This window comes from Neolamprologus brichardi, chromosome 6 (genome assembly GCF_056152115.1).
Source record: "Neolamprologus brichardi isolate AB-2024 chromosome 6, ASM5615211v1, whole genome shotgun sequence".
Lineage (NCBI taxonomy): Eukaryota > Metazoa > Chordata > Actinopteri > Cichliformes > Cichlidae > Neolamprologus > Neolamprologus brichardi.
Window position 1 is genome coordinate 29,935,347 of NC_142109.1, and position 18,505 is coordinate 29,953,851.

The window sequence follows — 18,505 nt, forward strand, 5'->3', positions numbered from 1 at the left end:
CTTTAAACACCAGTCACTTACAGAAAAAAACCTTAAGAATGTAATTTGACTTAAAGTAGCTCCCATAAATTAACAAATTTTCTGTTTGAGATGAACAAAATTCTGATCTGAATCTTGTGATATGAGTTTCCCGCCTTCCGCTCTAACCTTTGCCCCACTGGTTCAACCGGTGCCACCCCCCTTCTCGTCTTCTCAGCTGTGCTTACGTCGGGTTCAGACGTGACAGGGGTTAGAGGTCAGGTTGACTCTGCTGTATCGGAGGCGGTGGGCGTCACGGCGGGTCATGTTGGTTTCTCTTCAGGCAAGGAGAAAGCCAGTCCTGCCAGCCGCCCCGCCCATTCTGACCCTCAGGCCCCAGACAGCGAGTCAATCATTGTTGCCATGGAGAGGGTCTCTGTGCTCTTTGACAGGTACACTGCTGCTACACTCTGACACACACACACACACACACACACACACACATCTGCCATCATACAAATAGCTTTTGTAGTTGGAAAGATGAAACTTTAAAAAAAATCTTTTGTTAGTTTATTACTTTAAAAAATGATCAGATTGTTGCAACAGATTGACTTTCTTTTGTAACTTATTTTGTTTCCAGTCTTGATTTGCTCTTCTTCTGGTGTTTCCTGTTTGTAGGATTAGGAAGGGTTTACCCAGTGAGGCTCGTGTGGTGTCCAGGATTCTGCCACAGTTTCTGGATGACTTCTTTCCGCCACAGGACGTCATGAACAAGGTCATAGGAGAGTTCCTGTCTAATCAGCAGCCTTATCCGCAATTCATGGCGACAGTGGTCTACAAGGTCAGCAGCAGAACACGAGTACATTCACATCAACAAAACAAGCAAAATGTTTACATTTTTTAAAAAACGAAAATCTTGTACATCAGGCTTTTAGTTGTTTAATTTATTTCTTTGATCACACAAGTGCTGCACTATAACTGTCCTGTTTACAACATCACACTGGAACAAATACAGTGAGTTCTTGTTATTTTCCCAAAAATGTAAATCAAGGTACATTTCAGCGCAGTTAGTAACACTTGAATTCGAGTGAGAGCAATGAGTCAAGGATTCATTATATCGAAAAGTTAACCTTTCATTATAAAGTATAACTCTTGCATACTCATTCTTTATTTCAGATCTTTGTAATTTACAGACACAGATTTCAAAAACCACTTCATGCTGGAAATGTAACAGAACTTTTTAAAAATTTCCTATTCCTGTGCTCTCATATGCAGGTTTTCCAGACACTCCACGCTACAGGCCAGTCTTCTATGGTGCGAGACTGGGTGCTCCTGTCATTGTCCAACTTCACTCAGAGGACACCAGTGGCCATGGCCATGTGGAGCCTCTCCTGCTTCTTTGTGTCTGCTTCCACCTCCCAGTGGATCTCAGCACTGTATCCTTACATACCATGTAAAAGATCTCACAAGCAGGAGACTGGACCGGAGTGGCTGGGTGGTGGTAGAAGCAGCAGCAGCTGATGTCTCAGTGTTGCAGTGATTTGTAACAACGCTTTACTTTAATTATTTCTAATGTTTTAGTCAAACAGTTTACTCTGTGAACTGTGATCAAATAATTAGAGTTTAGCTTCTTTTTGTGAGCTTCTGATCCACAGTTGTTGTGTTACCTGCATTGGGGGCAGGAGATAGGAGAAATGACAGCATGATCAGCAGTTTAATAGATTTAAGCCTCATAAAATAATCATTGTATAATTATATTTAGAACATTTTCACTACCATCAGAAACTCTGATATACTCAGAGTCATTTTACCTGACAAAACACAGGAGTTGTTTGCCTACTGCTGCCACGATTGATTACTTTGTGTTTTGTTACAGTAGTATTTGAAGTGGTGAGGTCCTGTCCAGACTAATGCATGCAAACAAAAATCTCAACGTGAGCTCCAGCTCCTGTTTTCTGCAAAAACATTGTGAAGATCAAATTGTTTTGGTCAGTGAAGTGTGGTGACTCTGAAGCTGACTTTGTTTTTTTGGTCATTTACAAAAATCACATCTTTGCAAACACTGCTATAGTTAAATGTGTAATAAACATTTAACTATAGCACTAGAATTATTTAAGTGTTTATTTTTTTACCTTTACTTATACAAGTAGCCCCATTGACACTGTCTTACAAGACAGACCTGTTAAATCTTTCTAAATTTTACACACACACGCGTGAATGCAGCACAACTTAGCTGATGCTTGCAGACAGTGTGATCTGTTGTCCTTAACCTACCCGCTTTTAACCAGACTGCCACACGTGATCAGCCGAATGGGCTCCAGTGAGGTGGTGGATGTTAACCTGTTCTGCCTGGTTGCCATGGATTTCTACCGGCATCAGATTGACGAGGAGCTGGACCGCAGAGCTTTCCAGTCAGTATTTGAGACTGTGGCCTCGCCAGGCAGCCCTTATTACCAGCTGCTGGGCTGTCTGCAGTCAGTCCATCAGGATACATCACTCTGAGGGCAACAGACAGAGAAGGGCATGGAAGCACAGGGAGAAAAGTGGTTTCAAGTGAGGTGTGGTAGGGTGGGAAATTAGATCTCTATTTATAATTCCTGGATGAATTGTGACTAAGGGTAAGAACAGAATGTTTTATTAGGAAAAAACGACTGTAGCTTCATCCCTTTTTGCCCTTTCAATGATAATGAGATAAGTAGAACTACTGAACCCACGGCAACAAATTCAGTGGAGCGAGTATTAAAAGGATGAGGGAAAAAAACAAAACCCCAACCTGAATTCAATATTAGGCTGTGTTTAAATGTAAAAGGAGCATTCTCTGACGAGGAACAGCAAGCTTCTGTATCTGTGTGGAGATTGCACCCACCCGACCCCACCCACTCCCCTCAGATGATTCCTTGAGACATGACTGCACCTTCAACACTTCCCTCTCAGCACCTTTTGAGATATTTAGTAAAGAAAAAAGCCCATGAAGATGACGATCATCAAATAAAGAATTGGATGAGTTTATTTTCCTGTGGGAACTTGTGGGGATTGAGTATTGTGATGTTAGTAAAGTAAACAAAAATAGAAAAGTATTTAAAGTTTCAGTGCATCTATTTTTCAGTGAGTCGTGTGCTTAAGGTCTGGTTAGGATGCTGACAATGGGCTGACACGTAAAAGTCAGAAACACCTGCTTGAAGTTGATGAGTACATTTCTTTATGTGTTTAAGTTATTTGTGGTCATTCACACACTTTAGTTAAATAGAAAAATATTTTAGGTGGAAGAATGAGCACCAATAGCCATAGTTTTTTTTTTTTGTGTGCGTCTGTTTATTTTTTGGGGGGTCTTTTTTTTTTTTCTCCCAGGGGATTGGTTTTTCAGTTTAATTTGTCCCAGCAGAAGTTGTTCATGGATTTTGTTTGTAAGGGAGGGGAAAAACGTACCTAACTTATAACCAGCGCTCGGCCACATTTCCATATATCTGCACTGACATAACAGCGGAAACTGTCAAGCATGGAAAAATACCAAAATTATCAAAATTGCAGTGATGTTGTCTTCATTTCTTTCCTTTTTTTAGCTACAGTAGCAGAGGGAGCAAAAGATTCCCTTTTGATTTGTATTACCTTGCTTACGTCTGTCTAGTCTTTTTGTTGTTGTTGTTTTGTTGGTTTTCATTGCAGTCTTGTTTGCTCCTCAGTGCACCTGAATGATTCCACCTGTCTTTTTCTTGTACCTTTGTTAATTCTCAGGATGTAAGATGTGACTATATTATTGTTGTAATAAGACTGGAAGTGATTTACAGTCCTCGTAAAATAGTCACCTTCATATCTTGTAAAAAGTAATTGTATAGCAACATAAAAGCCATGGTGCATGATGAAATGAGAACTGTAAAAACGATAGGACTTAGACGGTAAGATAATGTGATGCCATTTTCTTTTGTCCTAACGCGCACGAGCACAGGAGAAAATGAAAAATTAGCGAATAATCGTCAGAATGCGGAAAGCTGCAAGCTTCTAGTGTTTTATTAAAGACTTGACCTCGAGCTGCCTGGGAGTGTGCTGGGCTTTGTTACTCTGTACATACACTTGCCTTAGATAAAAGACTGAATATGTTTGTCTTATACACTGAAAGCTTGAAAGCATGCTTAGCATTACGGCTATTTTCTTTCTGTCTTTAATACTGTATTTCCATGGGTACGGTTGACTTGTGTGGAAGAGATGCAACACAATCCAAAGGGAGCCTTGTAACCTTAGCGACCAACAGCAGCTTTGACAAATCAACAGATGAGGAAGTGTAGCATAGCGGTGCCACGTCACAGCAGGAGTTCTTTGTCTGTTTTTTGTTGAGCTTTAAAATATTGTTTCGTCTCAGTTAGAGCAGTAAATACTTCATTATTCATTGTCTTTGTGCAGAATATTAAATACACACGGCACTTAAAAAAAACAAAAAAAACAAAGAGAAAAAAAAGTTCTTTTGATGTTGATGTTAGACGCTCTCTTTATACGCAATGAGTGCTGCAGTACATTAAAAGTAAACATCACAGTGATTTGTATGCTAAATGTGTAACTGCTCACCAGTCTTAAAGCTGGCGACTGGTTTCCTTTGATCATGAGAAAATAATGTATTCACACAATGAATGACAGAGTCCTCTGCAGCTGTTGAAATTCCAATGTGAGGCCTCGCTGAAGCAGATTAAAGGAGCCTAAATGAGTCCTGCTTTCAAAGTCATTTCGAATTCTTGGGGTGGGGAGAAAGAAATTAAAGATGATGGGAAAAGTCTTTTTCTAATCTACACACTACTTTCGACGTTTAAGGAAAACTCAAAAATGCGGTTGATAAAATGTAGATTTTTCAGCTAGTTTCTGGAAGGAAAAGAGCAGGGGACCCCTGCTGGGGATAATGCGATTATGCAGAGGTCTTTTGTGATTTGGGGAGATGGACTTTGGGGCTGTCAACAAAGTTCCCGTTACTCTGATTTAACGCTTCCAGTGAAGGCTTTATTTTGTTCCACATTAGGAATAAATCGTTCAGAAAAAAATGTAGTCACTGTTCTCGGATAAAGCTGAGAATCGTGGTTTGAAACCTCTGCCAAGGTCGATTTGTATGTTGACACTTGGCTTAATTTGGCAACGACTTCCCATAATCCTGATTCTAAAGGTGGTAGACTGAAAATGAAATGCTTTTCTTTACATTTTCTTCAGGCAGGATCTTTGAAAGAACCTGAAGTGTCCACATCTTTTTTTTCCCCCCTCTTTTATTTACATTTGCCTGTAAAAATATGACTGGAAGAGATTGTGTATTTGTTAATTTTAATATTTCAAAGAGATTAATCACTGCATATGATCTGTTGTAGAAATAAATTATTTAAACATGTAACCCCGCTGTGAGATTTGATTTGCTGAGTGAGAGTTGTAAGTCACAGATAACAACTCTGACTGTAAACCAGCTAAAGGTGCTCTATGTGTTTGCAAATAACAGTATTACAATCATGGCTGCTTTGTACCCACAGGACCTCTTGTGTGTCTGTCTCAAACACGATCAACCTGTCGGGTGACAGACGTTTAAAATGTTCTGCCTCGTCCTCGTCTTATCCAGAAAGAACAAGCTGTTGCCAGCCAACTTCAATTAACCAGAAAGCGGTCAAGCCAATCTGGGGACACAAGGAACTGAGAGATGTGCTCATGTGAAGGTCCACACCGTAAAACTAACTGACCGATTACACGGTCAAGTTATCACATTTTGTACAATTTCCTTTTCTCAGCCAGGCAGTAAAATTCCTTTTTATAGACCACACTGTATGAAAGCATGCTCTTATTTTACAGCATCATTAAGATGGGTGTTCCTGATTAAAAGATATTAGCAGGATTACTAGGCAGCTGCCATATGGTTTGTGAAGCACTGAAATCAGGATGGCACAGGTGTTAAGCAACTGTAGATGCTTCTTATAGCTGAAGTTTACATCACATCATCTGAAAGAGTAGTAGCTGACAACTGATGGGGTTTCTTGTAGCATTTCTTTTTGCACATCAGTGGAGCCACATAGAGATGTGATGAAGCCTAAAGTATTAAAGCAGTAAGTCTAGTGTGCTTTAACCAGTTGTTCCAGTCAGAGCTGTTATAATTTTATATGTGTAATCTTTTTTTTCTTTTTTTTTTAAATTGGTGGATTCATTGTTAAACTTCAAATTGAATTACTAATAAGCAGGATACTTTTTAGGCTAAATATTTAATAAATTCTGGGTTAAAAAATAAAAATTGATTCAGTAATGTAGACATCCTGAGTGCACCACCCTCCACACACACCGTTAGCTTTTATTTTTTAAGTTTAGTGAACTATAACTTGTTCCAGTTTAGAACGCATTTGGATGTTATAGTTTAGCTTTTTGCACACTTCTCCACACTTTGGCAGATTTCTGGCTGGTTTAGTTCAAATTGCACAATATTGCGGGTTTTGGTTAAGTTCAATCAACTGGATCGCACTGTTACATGAAATGACATGGCTACGAAGTTGGTGAACTTTAATTCTGTATCATTTCGGCTGTTAAAGTCCCCCCTCCAATCATCTGTACACCCTCCTCCGCTGCCCACTCTAAACACACCTCCCTCTCCTCCAGTCCTCCTCCTCTTAAGGCTACTTCGCCAGATGGTGCAGCCTTTTCTTTTGTTTACCCATCGCTCCTGAGTTTACCCAACTAACCTTAGCTACGCAACTATGGAAACTTCTCGGGGAGCATCACCGCCGGACACCGACAAGTAAGTCAGAATTTAATCTCGTGTTGAGTGAACCGTCTGCTCCAAACATCTTTGTCGGAACATGAAAAAGACCTGCATCCACCTCTTACTTAGCCATCCCTACTTTTTTTTTAACAACCACTTTAGCCAGCTGTTTTCGCTTCGTGCTGTTTTCTGCTTATAAAGACATAGATAATTTGCTGTGCTTCCAATAAAACTCCCCGTGATTAAACAAGCTAGCAGCTGCAGAGTTCGCTCTCCCGCTGCGTTTCTGACACCTGTGGAATCGTCTACCGTTAGTACTTTTTTTTTTATTATTTGTGATTTCTCTATCTAACTTTTGTCAATTTGTCCGCATAACTGTTCGCTATCCGATTGACAACTGGGGTAGCCAATGACAAGATGGGAAAGTTTGTGTACGCCGCCGTTGCCACGGTTACGCACCGACATTCCAAAGATCTGGAAATCGAGGGGCGGGACTACAGTTTAAGCACGGGTGGATGCGCTTTTGAACAGCGAGTCACGGCAAGAAAAAAAAGAGAAAACTTACAGTAACTCCATAAGCTGAGAAGAAGCATGCGTTTCTCAGCGTAAAGTAATAAACGCGCTGTTTGGGGTGTTAACTCACAGCACTGTTCAAGCAGGGATAACTCTGCTAGCATGCACAGCTAACTAAACTAACGGTAACGCGTCAGCTAGTCCCAGCTAATGTCAGTGTCCTTCTAACAAGAGTTAAAACATATGTGCTCACATTTATCACACTGATTTTTTATTTAACGTAAACAAAAGCGAAAGTTGTTTGGGGGGGGGGGGGGGAGCTGTGAAGTTTTTGCACCGCACAGGTGTGCTGGGCTGGGTCTCTGTAGACCTGACAGAACTGGTGACTGCAGCCTTTATAGGTGTGGCTGTGTCCTCCCAACCTCCAGTGATCTGATAGAACACTTTACATGGGCCCAAGAGCATTTGGTGTAGAAGCCCACATGTTAAGAACATGTTAAGCATGTTAGGGTTAAGAAATCGGCCATGATTGATTTGGTTCTGTTCTTTTGTACTTTAGGTAACCTGCCTGGAGAAAAGATGGTGACACCAGGATGGGAGGCCTAGCAAGGTGGTGCCAAAGCTGAGGCTTGGGTTCTCACCCACCTGCTGCATTTTGAACTGCTGCTCATTTTTCGTAGCAATCTGACGCCAGGGCTGCTTGACGAGAAGACGTTGGAGGCACGCTGCGTTCTTGCTTTAGTAGAGATTAGGGACCTACAATGACAAATGTAAATTGAAACTCACTGAATAAATGGACAAGAGAAAATTTCCTGGCACAATGTCCAGGCAAATGGATGTGTCATGCAAAAGGCGCCCCATCGGTGGCAGTGGTCTGAACTTCCCTCAGTCTCAGCAGGGTTGTATACGGGCTGTGGAGGTAGCAAGAGGGAGAACAGGGTATGGCTTTACGCTGTCAGGCCAAAGCCCTTGTGTCCTTAGCTGCATCCTGAAAGGAAGCCCTGCTGACTATGTGGGGTTGCGCTCCGGGGACTACATCCTCTCTGTGAATGACATCAACGTCTCCAAGGCGTCACACGAAGATGTGGTCAAACTGATCGGACGCTGCTCTGGTGTTTTGAAACTAGTAATCGCTGAGGGAGAACGTCACAGGCGACACCACCAACGCTCTGCTGGCGGTCGTCACCATAGCAGCAACACAATGGCGGCATCCTACCTGGACTCATGCTCCAGTGATGATGAGTTGGATGGTTTATATGATAACAGTGTTAACAATAACAACAACAGCAGGTCAGGGTGTGGAGCCCGTGGAGGCTGGTACAAACCCAAACTGGACACTAAGCAGCTGGGCATCAACCGGGCAGAGAAGGTGGTGGCAGAGCTGCAGTCTGGAGGAATTTTTAACATGATCTTTGAGAACTCCAGCCACTCCTCCAGCAGCTCAGACAAAGAGAGACCTGGAGTAAGTACGTCCTCGTCAAAGCCACGTCCGCTGTCTGATTCCGAATTCCCAGCATATCGGAATTCCTCACGTTCCCAGAGCAACCCAAACCTGCTCTCTGAAGAGGAGATGGCCCAAGTTCTGAATGATGATTCGGTCTTCCTAGAATCAGACTTTCAGCACCTCCACCTTCAACACCATGAAGAGCAGGATGTTGATGATGGAGATGGTGGCGACTTGGGCCTAGAGCCCAGTGAGGGTATCCTCAATGTGGGAATGATTGTCGGCTATCTGGGCTCCATTGAGCTCGCCTCCACAGGCACAAATCTAGAAAGTGACAGTCTGCAGGCCATCAGAGGGAGCATGAGGCGCCTCCGGGCTGAGCAAAAGATTCATTCATTGGTCCTCATGAAGGTGAAGGTTTCTTCTTTTTTTTCCCCCCTTGTGTTAATTTTAATGTGATTGTGTTATTATTGTTAACCATATTTTCCCTGGTATCAAGTTTGGTAACATGCATTAATTATATCCTACCAGGTTATGCATGACAGTGTGCGTCTGTGCAGTGACAGAGGTCAGGTCCTGGCCACCTATCCTGCAGAAAAACTAGCCTTCAGTGCATGTTGTCCCGATGACCGGCGATTCTTCGGACTGGTAACGATGCAAGCTACAGACGACCATGATGATAGGCACTTCAACATTGCACGAGATGACGAGGGGAGTTTAAGGACTTCTTGTCATGTGTTTATTGTGGACCCAGATCTGTGTCACCACCAAGTAAGCGTTACAATTTAAACTGATGGGAAGGAAATATCTGCAGAATGTCTGTTTTTTTGTTTTGTTTTTTAATGGCATGGGTAATATTACAACACAGTGATCAAGTACTCAATCAGTTACTGGTGAACCTTAGGGTAATTTGTTCTAGTCGAAGCAATGGTTGTAAGCCAAAGATTTATTAGCAGCTACTCTTTCTGTATTGCATTACAGTAGGACAAACTCTCAGTAACTTTTACTTCCTCAGGTCCATCTGGGTGTTGCCAGGAGGTTTGGCTTTGAGTGTACCCCTGACCCAGACACAGGTGGCTGCTTGGAATTCCCACCCAGCTCTCAGCCTCTCCTCCAGTTTGTTTCTGTCCTTTACCGGGACATGGGAGACAACATCGAAGGGGTTCGCGCCCGTGCTTTCCATGACCCAGACAACGATGCCCAGCAAAACCACAGCACCAGTAGCAACAGCGATAGTGGGATTGGCAACTTTTTACCAGAGGAAAAGAGCAACAGAGTGCTTTTAGTTGACCTTGGAGGTCCTCCAAATCACAACCACGTCTCTGGGCCGCGCCACTGGGACAGCCCACCGTCATCGCAGCAGGCTTGGAGTCCCACTCTGGGAGCAGCAGCTTCTCATCCACCTCCTCCAACGCTGAGAAATGGCCACTATCGTAATGACCCCCACCTGGCTGATCTTCCTCACCCTCTCCCCTTATCTCACCCTGATGTCCCTGTCAGGCACTCACGAGGGGTCAACCCACACCACTACTCATCAGGGAAGCGGGGAGGAGCTGTTGGGGGAGGAGAATGGAGAGGGGCTGGAGGAGCAGTAGGGGTGGAACCGCAGAGGTGGCTACCAGTCCATGTGTTGAGAGACTGGCGTCAGCAGCACCACCACAGCCACCTCCAGGGCCTCAGCAGCGATCAGGAATCCTACGCAGAATCCACTGACGGATGGTCATCTGCCAACTGCAGCACCCTGCCCCCACCGATGAATAAGATCCCAGCCGACCGCTATCGCGCCCCGCTGGTGCCCGGAGACCACCTGCCACCACCTGGAGGGAGCCAGCCTCCACCTCTGTCACAGCCCCACACCCACCGGCTGGCTGTTCAGAAAGATGAGTGGGCTAAGAAGTTATTTGGTACAGGAGACAAGGAGCGGACAGGAGCAGAGAGAAGTGAAAAAGAGAAGAAACGAGGAGGGAATGTCAGGGAGGGAGAGAAAAAGGTATGTTTTAAGAAAGTTTTAAAAGTATTACATTTAGTAAAATTCTGGATTAACAGAGTTATTTTGTGTAAGTTTATTCATTTCATTTACATAACCAAATCTGTCATATAACTTTTTGATATTCCCTGAAGTGCTGTGCAGTGTCAGTTTGTAGGTTTTGGGAGAGTTGTGTTAAAACTGACCGCGAGATGAGAAGCCCAGTATGCAGCTGGCATCCCCCATCGCACATCTCTGTTGTTGAAATTTATTCTGTGTAGAGTCTGTTCAAAACGACAGTTTATTGAGGCTATAAATCCACGTGGGCATCGTCTTCTCAAGGCCTAGAATTTCACTCCTTCTGTGATCAAAGTATCATTTCACTTTGATACAAAACTTTTATCTTGTTTTGAAAGTCACTGGATAATTACAGCACCCAGCTGGCTCTATCCCTAGACTTAGTGCCAGTGGATTAATATGTTATTTATCCCTCACTGCTCCAGTATCAGATCATTTATTATGCATTAGCCAGATAGCTGCCTTCACCTGAAAACCACCTGTTTTCAACTCTAATGGCATTAACAGCATAACAGCAGAGCAGGTTTAAGGTTTAGTGAAGTAATTGTGTAGTATCCTCTTATCTATTTGGCATAATTTTAAAAATAGCTTGGTTGCATTGTTGTATGAAAATACACTTCCTGTTTTTATGATATATATATATATATCTATATATATATAGATATAGATATAGATAGATAGATAGATAGTAGGTGGGCTGATCATTGTTTTCAGAAAATGACAAGGAATGCAAAGAGGAAAAGGTACAATACTGCATATCCAGCCTGACTAGATTCCATAAGTATTAATCAGCTTGTGAACAGAAATGCTCATGCACGTATATAGAAAACAGCCGCTTATGCCTGCCTACATCTACATGTTGCGTATTATTATATTAACGTACAGAAGATAGTTGTTTTGATACTAAAGGAGGCTGGGACTTCCTCCAACAGATATCTTAGAAAACAGTGTCCCAGGGACTCAAAGGGACAACCAGAGTAAGTGTTTAGGACAGAGGCAGGAAGGTGGATATGAACCATGTCCTCGGACTGGAGAAGTAGAGTTTTGGATACTGTGGTGATTATGGTAAGACAAAAAAACCAAAAAACAAAACGGATTCAGTTGTGTAAAACTGTTGTTGTTTTCATTTTTCTTGTTAACTATTGCATGTAACATAGTAAGGCATTAACATTAATTGGCTCTTAATATTTGACACATGGTGGCACTGTTTCACTAACTAAACCTCTGCAGACTTATTTCAGCTAAAAACGAAAAAAAGAAAAATCTGTTCTTTTTAAAGTCTTTCATGACTTTTGATAAAAATCTGTTCATCTATGGTTATTATTGACTCAGTAATAGAAAATACTACTACAATAAGTTTGTGTTGGATTGTTAGATTTAAAAACAAACTGTTGACTCTTGATAAATGTGACCTAGTGAGTGTACACGAATTAGAGCTTAAATGAAAAGCAAGCTGTTTGTTAAGGTAGAAAAGGACTGAAAAATCGCCGTCAGTTTGCTGTTTACTATAATTCATAAACAAAACAATCTATATTTTGGGATGTTTTAGGTTTTTATTTTAAGCTCAAATTATACTTGTTCACATTGTTATTGTTTTTACAGGACATGTGTCTGGTTTTGCTTTTGTTATTTTTATGTTGATAGCAGTGCTGTTGTAAACATGAAGCGCATCTGTTTATTTCTGAGTGCGCGTATGAGGGAGAGGGCGTCAAGATCAGCTACTCAGATAAAGGCTGTGGATTTTCCACTAAAATTTAGTCCTTTCACATTCTCTTCTCTCTGGAAAGGCTCTGGTGCAACCACGCCCAAAACAACCACAGCACCAGTGAGTCAGATCGACACTTTATCATTTCCCTTTCAACCTAAATCTCAGCTTCTCCAAAAATCCCCCTTTTTTATTGGCTTTAAGCTCTCTTGCAGTTACAAGTGAAACTTGGATTAATCTCACTGGGTTATACAGAGGTCGTGTGAGAATGATTGTGTCTGCATATGCCATTAAGTGTTCAAATCTGCATTGTCTGACACACATGCGCGCGCACACACACACACAAATGCAGAAGTGACTCAGTATCCAGGCAACACCACTGGTCATCGCATGATGAAATGCAGAGGAGACCTGCTCCTAAGCAGCCAGTCAGATTCTACCTGCATTTGAAGCCTGTCAGCACTGGCTAATTACTCATTAATCAACACAGGGCCGCTGATTGTGTGCGTCCTCTTATAATACTAGAAAAGTAGACGAATGCAATTTGTAAGAGAAGAGAAAGAAGGCAGAATATTGTTGTTCTCAAAGGATTAAAGAGCAACAGTTGTTAAAAGGTTAATTGTACACTTGTGAAGGCAAAACAGCACTAATTTCCTCTCCTCTTTAACAGCACTCAGAGTGGTTACGTTATTGTTTAATGGCTTTGGATAATAAATGTTCACGACCCTGATGTGGTTATTTTTAGGCGGCAGTTTATGGCATAGTGCAACAGCTTGGCTGTTTTAACTTTATTCCACTAATTGGTGGGTTTCCAATGTAGTGCTCCTATGAACACTATACAATTTTAAGTATCCTTGGTATAATAAATACTACATGGAACTACACTTAGTAGGGATGTCAGTGAAATATGCTACAGTAAACTGCAAAAGCACATCATGTTGCTCAAGAGGAGTCCTGCTAGTACTGTTTGTGTGTACCTGCGTGTCTCTGTATTACCTCTGTGGCTGTGCATTTGACTCACGTGCTCTCTGGTATTGCATGCAAAATCACAGGATTGCACACGCCTCCGTGTAACATGTGGAATTTAACATTTAGTTCAAAAACGGCAACCCGTGTAGAGCAGACACGGCAATAACAGAGGCAAGTGCAAAGCTGCACAGCATGGGAATGTATAATGCTGTGGCATTTAGGCATTTAATGCAGTACAGACACATGTACAGACACAGTGTGCATGTGCAGACACGGTTGGGTTTCTTAAACGTTCAATGACTGAGTGCCAATTTAGGGAGCCAAAAAAACACTTTTTATTACTGTGTGTAATATGGCAGTTTAGAATATGATGTATGTTGGTAATACAAATGTTTTTGTGCCCTTTATAGTTATCATTAGTAGGGCTGAGCTCCTTAGGAAGGTTTAGTCCGTTATGACAGCTGGAACAACAGAGTTGAAATCACAGATATATTTTTACTGGATGAATGAAATCTAGAGTGCTGTATATTGTATATGTGCATGCTTTTTTTTTTTACATTTTATTTTAAAGTTTCTATTGTTAAAAATAGTAAGAGTCAGGAAATATAGAAAGAAAATGTAGAAGACTGAGATGCAATGAGTAGGCCAACTAGCTGCAATGATCTGGAGATTTGGTGCTTAGACCATTAGTGCCCATGTGGTATGCAGCCTGCCCACTTATGCCTCAGGTCACATCATGGAAGGAATTTCAGTGAAATTTTCTGATTAACCCAATTAAAGTTTAGCCAAAAAACAAAGGAAATCTAATATTATTATTTGATGTAAACTGTAGATAAACTAACATTATTTCCCTTTTATCTTTGACAGAATACATATCATAGTTGGTTAATAACAGATGATAATGATTACATACAGTAGTAATCTGTGATAATAATAATGATGATCTTTTTTTTTTTTTTTTTTAAACTGTCCTCCAGTCACCTACAAAGTATATTTACCATCTATCAACTGAGGTGAAATTCCTCACGAATAAGAAAAGGACACTAGTGCTAATATTTCACCATTATTTGTGTGTCGTGTTAGGGTAAAAACCTGAATGGTTCGTCACTATATGAGCTCTGTTATTCTATAGGAGGTATTTTGTTGGCCTAGTTAGTGTCCACGTGTTCTTTTCAAAGGAAAGGGTCACTGCACACTGATACAAGGTTGTTCCGCTTGATCACCTTTACCCTACATCTACAATCTTAATGGGATGGTCTCTTGCAGGATGAGATTGCCCTCATCCCCCCCAAAATGTGAGGGGTTACTAAATAGTTTGAGGAAATGCAGACTGATTGTCGTGTAGAGGACCCAAGTGCAAATATGTGGAGGTAGGCAATGATAAACTTAAAGTGAGCTGTTTATTATAAGCATGTTAGCAGTAATCCAAAAGGCAAACAAAAGTCCAAAAGAGGAACACTATAAACTATAAAGAAACACACACTGGGACTGAGAAACACTAGGGGAACAGGAACGGACACTCTGACAAAGGGAATACAGCAACTACATATACACATAAGGGCGATTAGGGGAAGTGCAGACAGCTGGGAGAACGAGAAACGGTTTAACTGAATCACAAGAGATGAGACAAAGACGCAATCTAAAAGCAAAGCACAAGGAACAACTAACGCAGGAAATAAAGCAGGAAGTGCAAAACCTAAATGGGGAATACAGACACATGAACTTAAATACAAAGGACACAGGGTGATGGAACACTGAAACTCAAAAAAACTCAAAGCATGTACAGTAAGAATGCACAAAGCAAATCTAAACATTAAATAAACCAGGAAGCAGAATAGAATATTTAAATAAAGTTAGGCCTCGGTTGTTGTTAAGGGTTAGGATTAGCTCTAACCCTTAACATCTCCACTGTAAGCTCGTCCTACACACAGAGTGGAGCAGGCAGCGGTTCCTGTTGGCAAAAGAGTAAAACAAAGAGCAGCTTTTGTCAAAAATATGAGAATCAGTCATCCAAATAAACTCGTATTTTGCACTGCAATTACTCTTGAGTGCCAGCAATAGACCTGCCACGTTTTAAGTAGATCTAATAAACAGTTGTTGAGATGGGGCAAGAACAGATGGACATGCTTACAAAGATTTTTTTAGTTAATAAAATGTCTACAATATGCATGTAAACTGATGGTGTGTTTCTTTTCTATCCAGGGCGGTCGTTTCCGAGGTTTGACCATGGGATTCCCACCTCTCCAGCAGCGCTCCTCAGCTAGGCGCTCCTTTGGACGCTCCAAACGTCTCAGCTTGGCCCGCTCCCTGGATGATCTTGAGGTAGCATATATACACACAATCTATATGCGTGGACCTTTTCCAACACAAGTATACCAACAAGTAATGCACATTACTGCAATATTTAAGGTCAGACTGGCTACTGTGTTACTGTCATGTTTGAGCCTCAGGTGTTGCTTCTGTCTCTAGTAAGAGTAGTTCATGCACTCCATACATGCCCACATGATGCATCAAGCTGATACGTCTTCTCATATCACCATGGCAACGACAGTAAAGAACAGAGCCATCTTTTATTAATTTTTAAAATGTAACACCACAAAGATGCATCGGTATATTTCAAATAAACATAAAGCAGAAACATTAATTTGTTCCCCTCCCTAAGAGAAAATAAGAGCCTGGTTCCATTACATTACATAAAAAAGAGTCAAAATGACACACACACCAGCAATCTCTAGCTTTTTACCACCTAAAAGTTTCCAGAGCTTCACCAAGTTCACAAGGAGTGTAAGTAAGGACACTTAGACCCCATCAAATTTTGATTGTATATGCTTTTTTTAAATTGTTGACACTGGAAGCTCTGATGGCCAGTAAGCAACAGAAGAAGAAGAAGACATTTCTCCAAGAAAAAGAAATCAAGCTTCTGTTCTGTCATTGGGACAAGTTAATGATTTTCTTTTCTTTGTTTTCTTAAATATAAACTGTGCAAATAGCAGCACTGCTACACTGTTGCAAGAATTAGCCTTTTGCGCTTCTTTTAGGCTTCAAGAAATGACCTAGTATCCAGTCATTTGAGAGCCATGAGTTTTGCCCAACAATATCCCTATTTAGTTCTACTTTACAGGATTTAATATAGAGAAAATCAGCAATTGCTATTTTGGTACTTAGATGGGAAAGATACACGGACTTATTATTATTTGTATTAGGTTGTGTTTGTGTAACTTAAGGTGGGATTTTATTATGAAATTCCATTTCTGGAAGCGGATCATAAAACTGTCCTGGCGATAACAGTGTAAAAGAGTGTTGCTGTCATCATGACTTGTCTCTACGTGTGTCTGTGTGAAGGTTGCCAAGACCACGGTCGAGTCCTGCTGCCTCCACCAAAATTCTTAACAGTAGCTTTGGCTCTAAGATAGAGATCAGAGGACAGCTTAATGTTTCCGCCGTTTAGTGGTGACTGGGGTACCGTGGGAGCAGATAAGAAAATCCCACACTGTTGCATCAGTGGTGATAGTTTTTTTTTAAACATACATTTTTGGCTTTTTTCCCTTTATTGGACAGCACAGTAGATGGCAACAGGAAGCATGGGAGAAAGAGGGAAAACAACTGGGAGTTAAATACCGCAGAGGTCCCGGGCCTGCAGTTAAGGTGGAGGAGTTGTATTTTAAACAGTGAGACCATTATTTAGCTAAATTAAAGCTGCTGTGTGTGTGGGTTTTTTTTTTAATGAGAAAAATCTTTTGAATGAATCGAATTCCTCAAAGCGAAAGTCTATTAGTAGACACTTGGAGCCTTCAAATTAACTTTACACTTTTATTATTCAGGTTCATTTCAAACTATATTTAATTTGCATTCGAAATGGAAAGTCCAAACGTCACCTACAGGCTCCTGAGAGCAGATTACGATGTAAAAAACCATACATAATCAAGGATGATATTGGAAGCAGTGTAGAATTTCTGCTACTTGAGTTGGCAACTGTTGTATGAGCTTCACAGGGGTAGATGCCCCATTGCCAGAGCTTCCAATGGCAGGGCTCCTCTCTTCTTCTTTTTCTTCTTCACCCCTTCATCCTCCCACTCTCTCTATTCCACCTTTTTCTTCCGGTCGTTAGGCCTTTTTCACTCGCTGCACATGCAGTAATGTCCACAAACAGAGAGGGCTTTGTGTTGTGTCGAGGGGGAAGGAGAGAGAGAGATTGGAGTGTGTGTGTGTGTGTGTATGTGTGTGTTTGTGTGGTGACGATGGTGGGGGGTAATGGGGTTCTAAGTGTTAGCCTGCACTTCTAACGAGCTCTGATGAGCAACAAGCTGACATTCCCCTCGTTAGTGCGGCCTCAACACAAAAGCACACACACACACAAATGCACACACAAATGCACAGTGTATATACACACATGCAGGAAGAGCTGTGCATGAAAATACACAAACAAATGCCAGCTTTAAATCGGTGACACACAAGCATATTTACACACACACACACACAACTGTCAGACATCTTGTTAGATGTGCTGCTCAAGCTGCTTTCAGACTGTGTGAGCAGGCGCGTTTGTGGCTCGTTTAGCAGAAATAAAAGACAGAGTTTGAGGCTCGTTTCGTATTCATCTGTCAGGGGGAGAAATATGATTTTACTAGTGTCATTTGTCCATTTGTTTGTCTGCCAGTAAAGAATGTGATTAAGCTTGGCAGAGAGGTGGATGAAAGACAAACAGTTTTGGTGCAGCTCTGGATCATCTTCTTTAGCATTGGGAGAACTGATATTGGTGGAAACCTGCAGTCTGCCTCTTATTCCCTTCTTGTCTTGTGACAGATCTGATTCTAGAGCCTAACTATTACGCAGTCGCGCAGCACCCACACACAAATTGCACACTTCAGTGTGTCAGGCTCCTAGTTGGACTTTAGTTAGGCATTTAACTTCTTTGTCTTCTTAGACATGTACAGATACGCTCACACACATACAGACGCTAAAGAACGTGTTAAATAGTACACACAGAACTTTGTTTTAGAATACTAATGTTTAAAACCACAGAGAGCTATTTTAGAGACCATCACCAACCGAGAAAAAAAGAAAAACCTAACTCTAACTGAATCAACCATTTCAAAGCAAACACATCATTCTCAACTGGTTCTGGAGGTTTGAAATCTGCAGTGTACTCGATTGAACTTAGTTAACAACGGT

General features: G+C 41.5%; 2 protein-coding genes across 15 annotated transcripts in view; both read left to right on the top strand.

The window, feature by feature from the left end:
* htt (huntingtin) overlaps positions 1-5,317 on the top strand; it is a 32,215-nt gene extending 26,898 nt beyond the window's left edge. For 5 of the 7 annotated variants that reach the window (XM_087842079.1, XM_087842074.1, XM_087842075.1 and 2 more), the window contains 4 exons: positions 197-410; positions 637-799; positions 1,234-1,394; positions 2,247-5,317. In XM_087842079.1, coding sequence (XP_087698205.1) covers positions 197-410; positions 637-799; positions 1,234-1,394; positions 2,247-2,460 — 752 coding nt within the window. In that variant the 3' untranslated portion in view covers positions 2,461-5,317. The remainder of the gene's footprint in view (positions 1-196; positions 411-636; positions 800-1,233; positions 1,395-2,246) is intronic. The other 2 variants (XM_087842077.1, XM_087842078.1) reach the window with 1 other exon arrangement.
* Positions 5,318-6,562: 1,245 nt separating this feature from the next.
* The window catches only part of rgs12b (regulator of G protein signaling 12b), a 44,381-nt gene continuing 32,438 nt past the window's right edge, over positions 6,563-18,505 (top strand). For 6 of the 8 annotated variants that reach the window (XM_087842081.1, XM_087842084.1, XM_087842086.1 and 3 more), the window contains exons 1-5: positions 6,563-6,694; positions 7,731-9,026; positions 9,147-9,386; positions 9,631-10,605; positions 15,536-15,655. In XM_087842081.1, coding sequence (XP_087698207.1) covers positions 7,965-9,026; positions 9,147-9,386; positions 9,631-10,605; positions 15,536-15,655 — 2,397 coding nt within the window. In that variant the 5' untranslated portion in view covers positions 6,563-6,694; positions 7,731-7,964. The other 2 variants (XM_087842082.1, XM_087842083.1) reach the window with 2 other exon arrangements.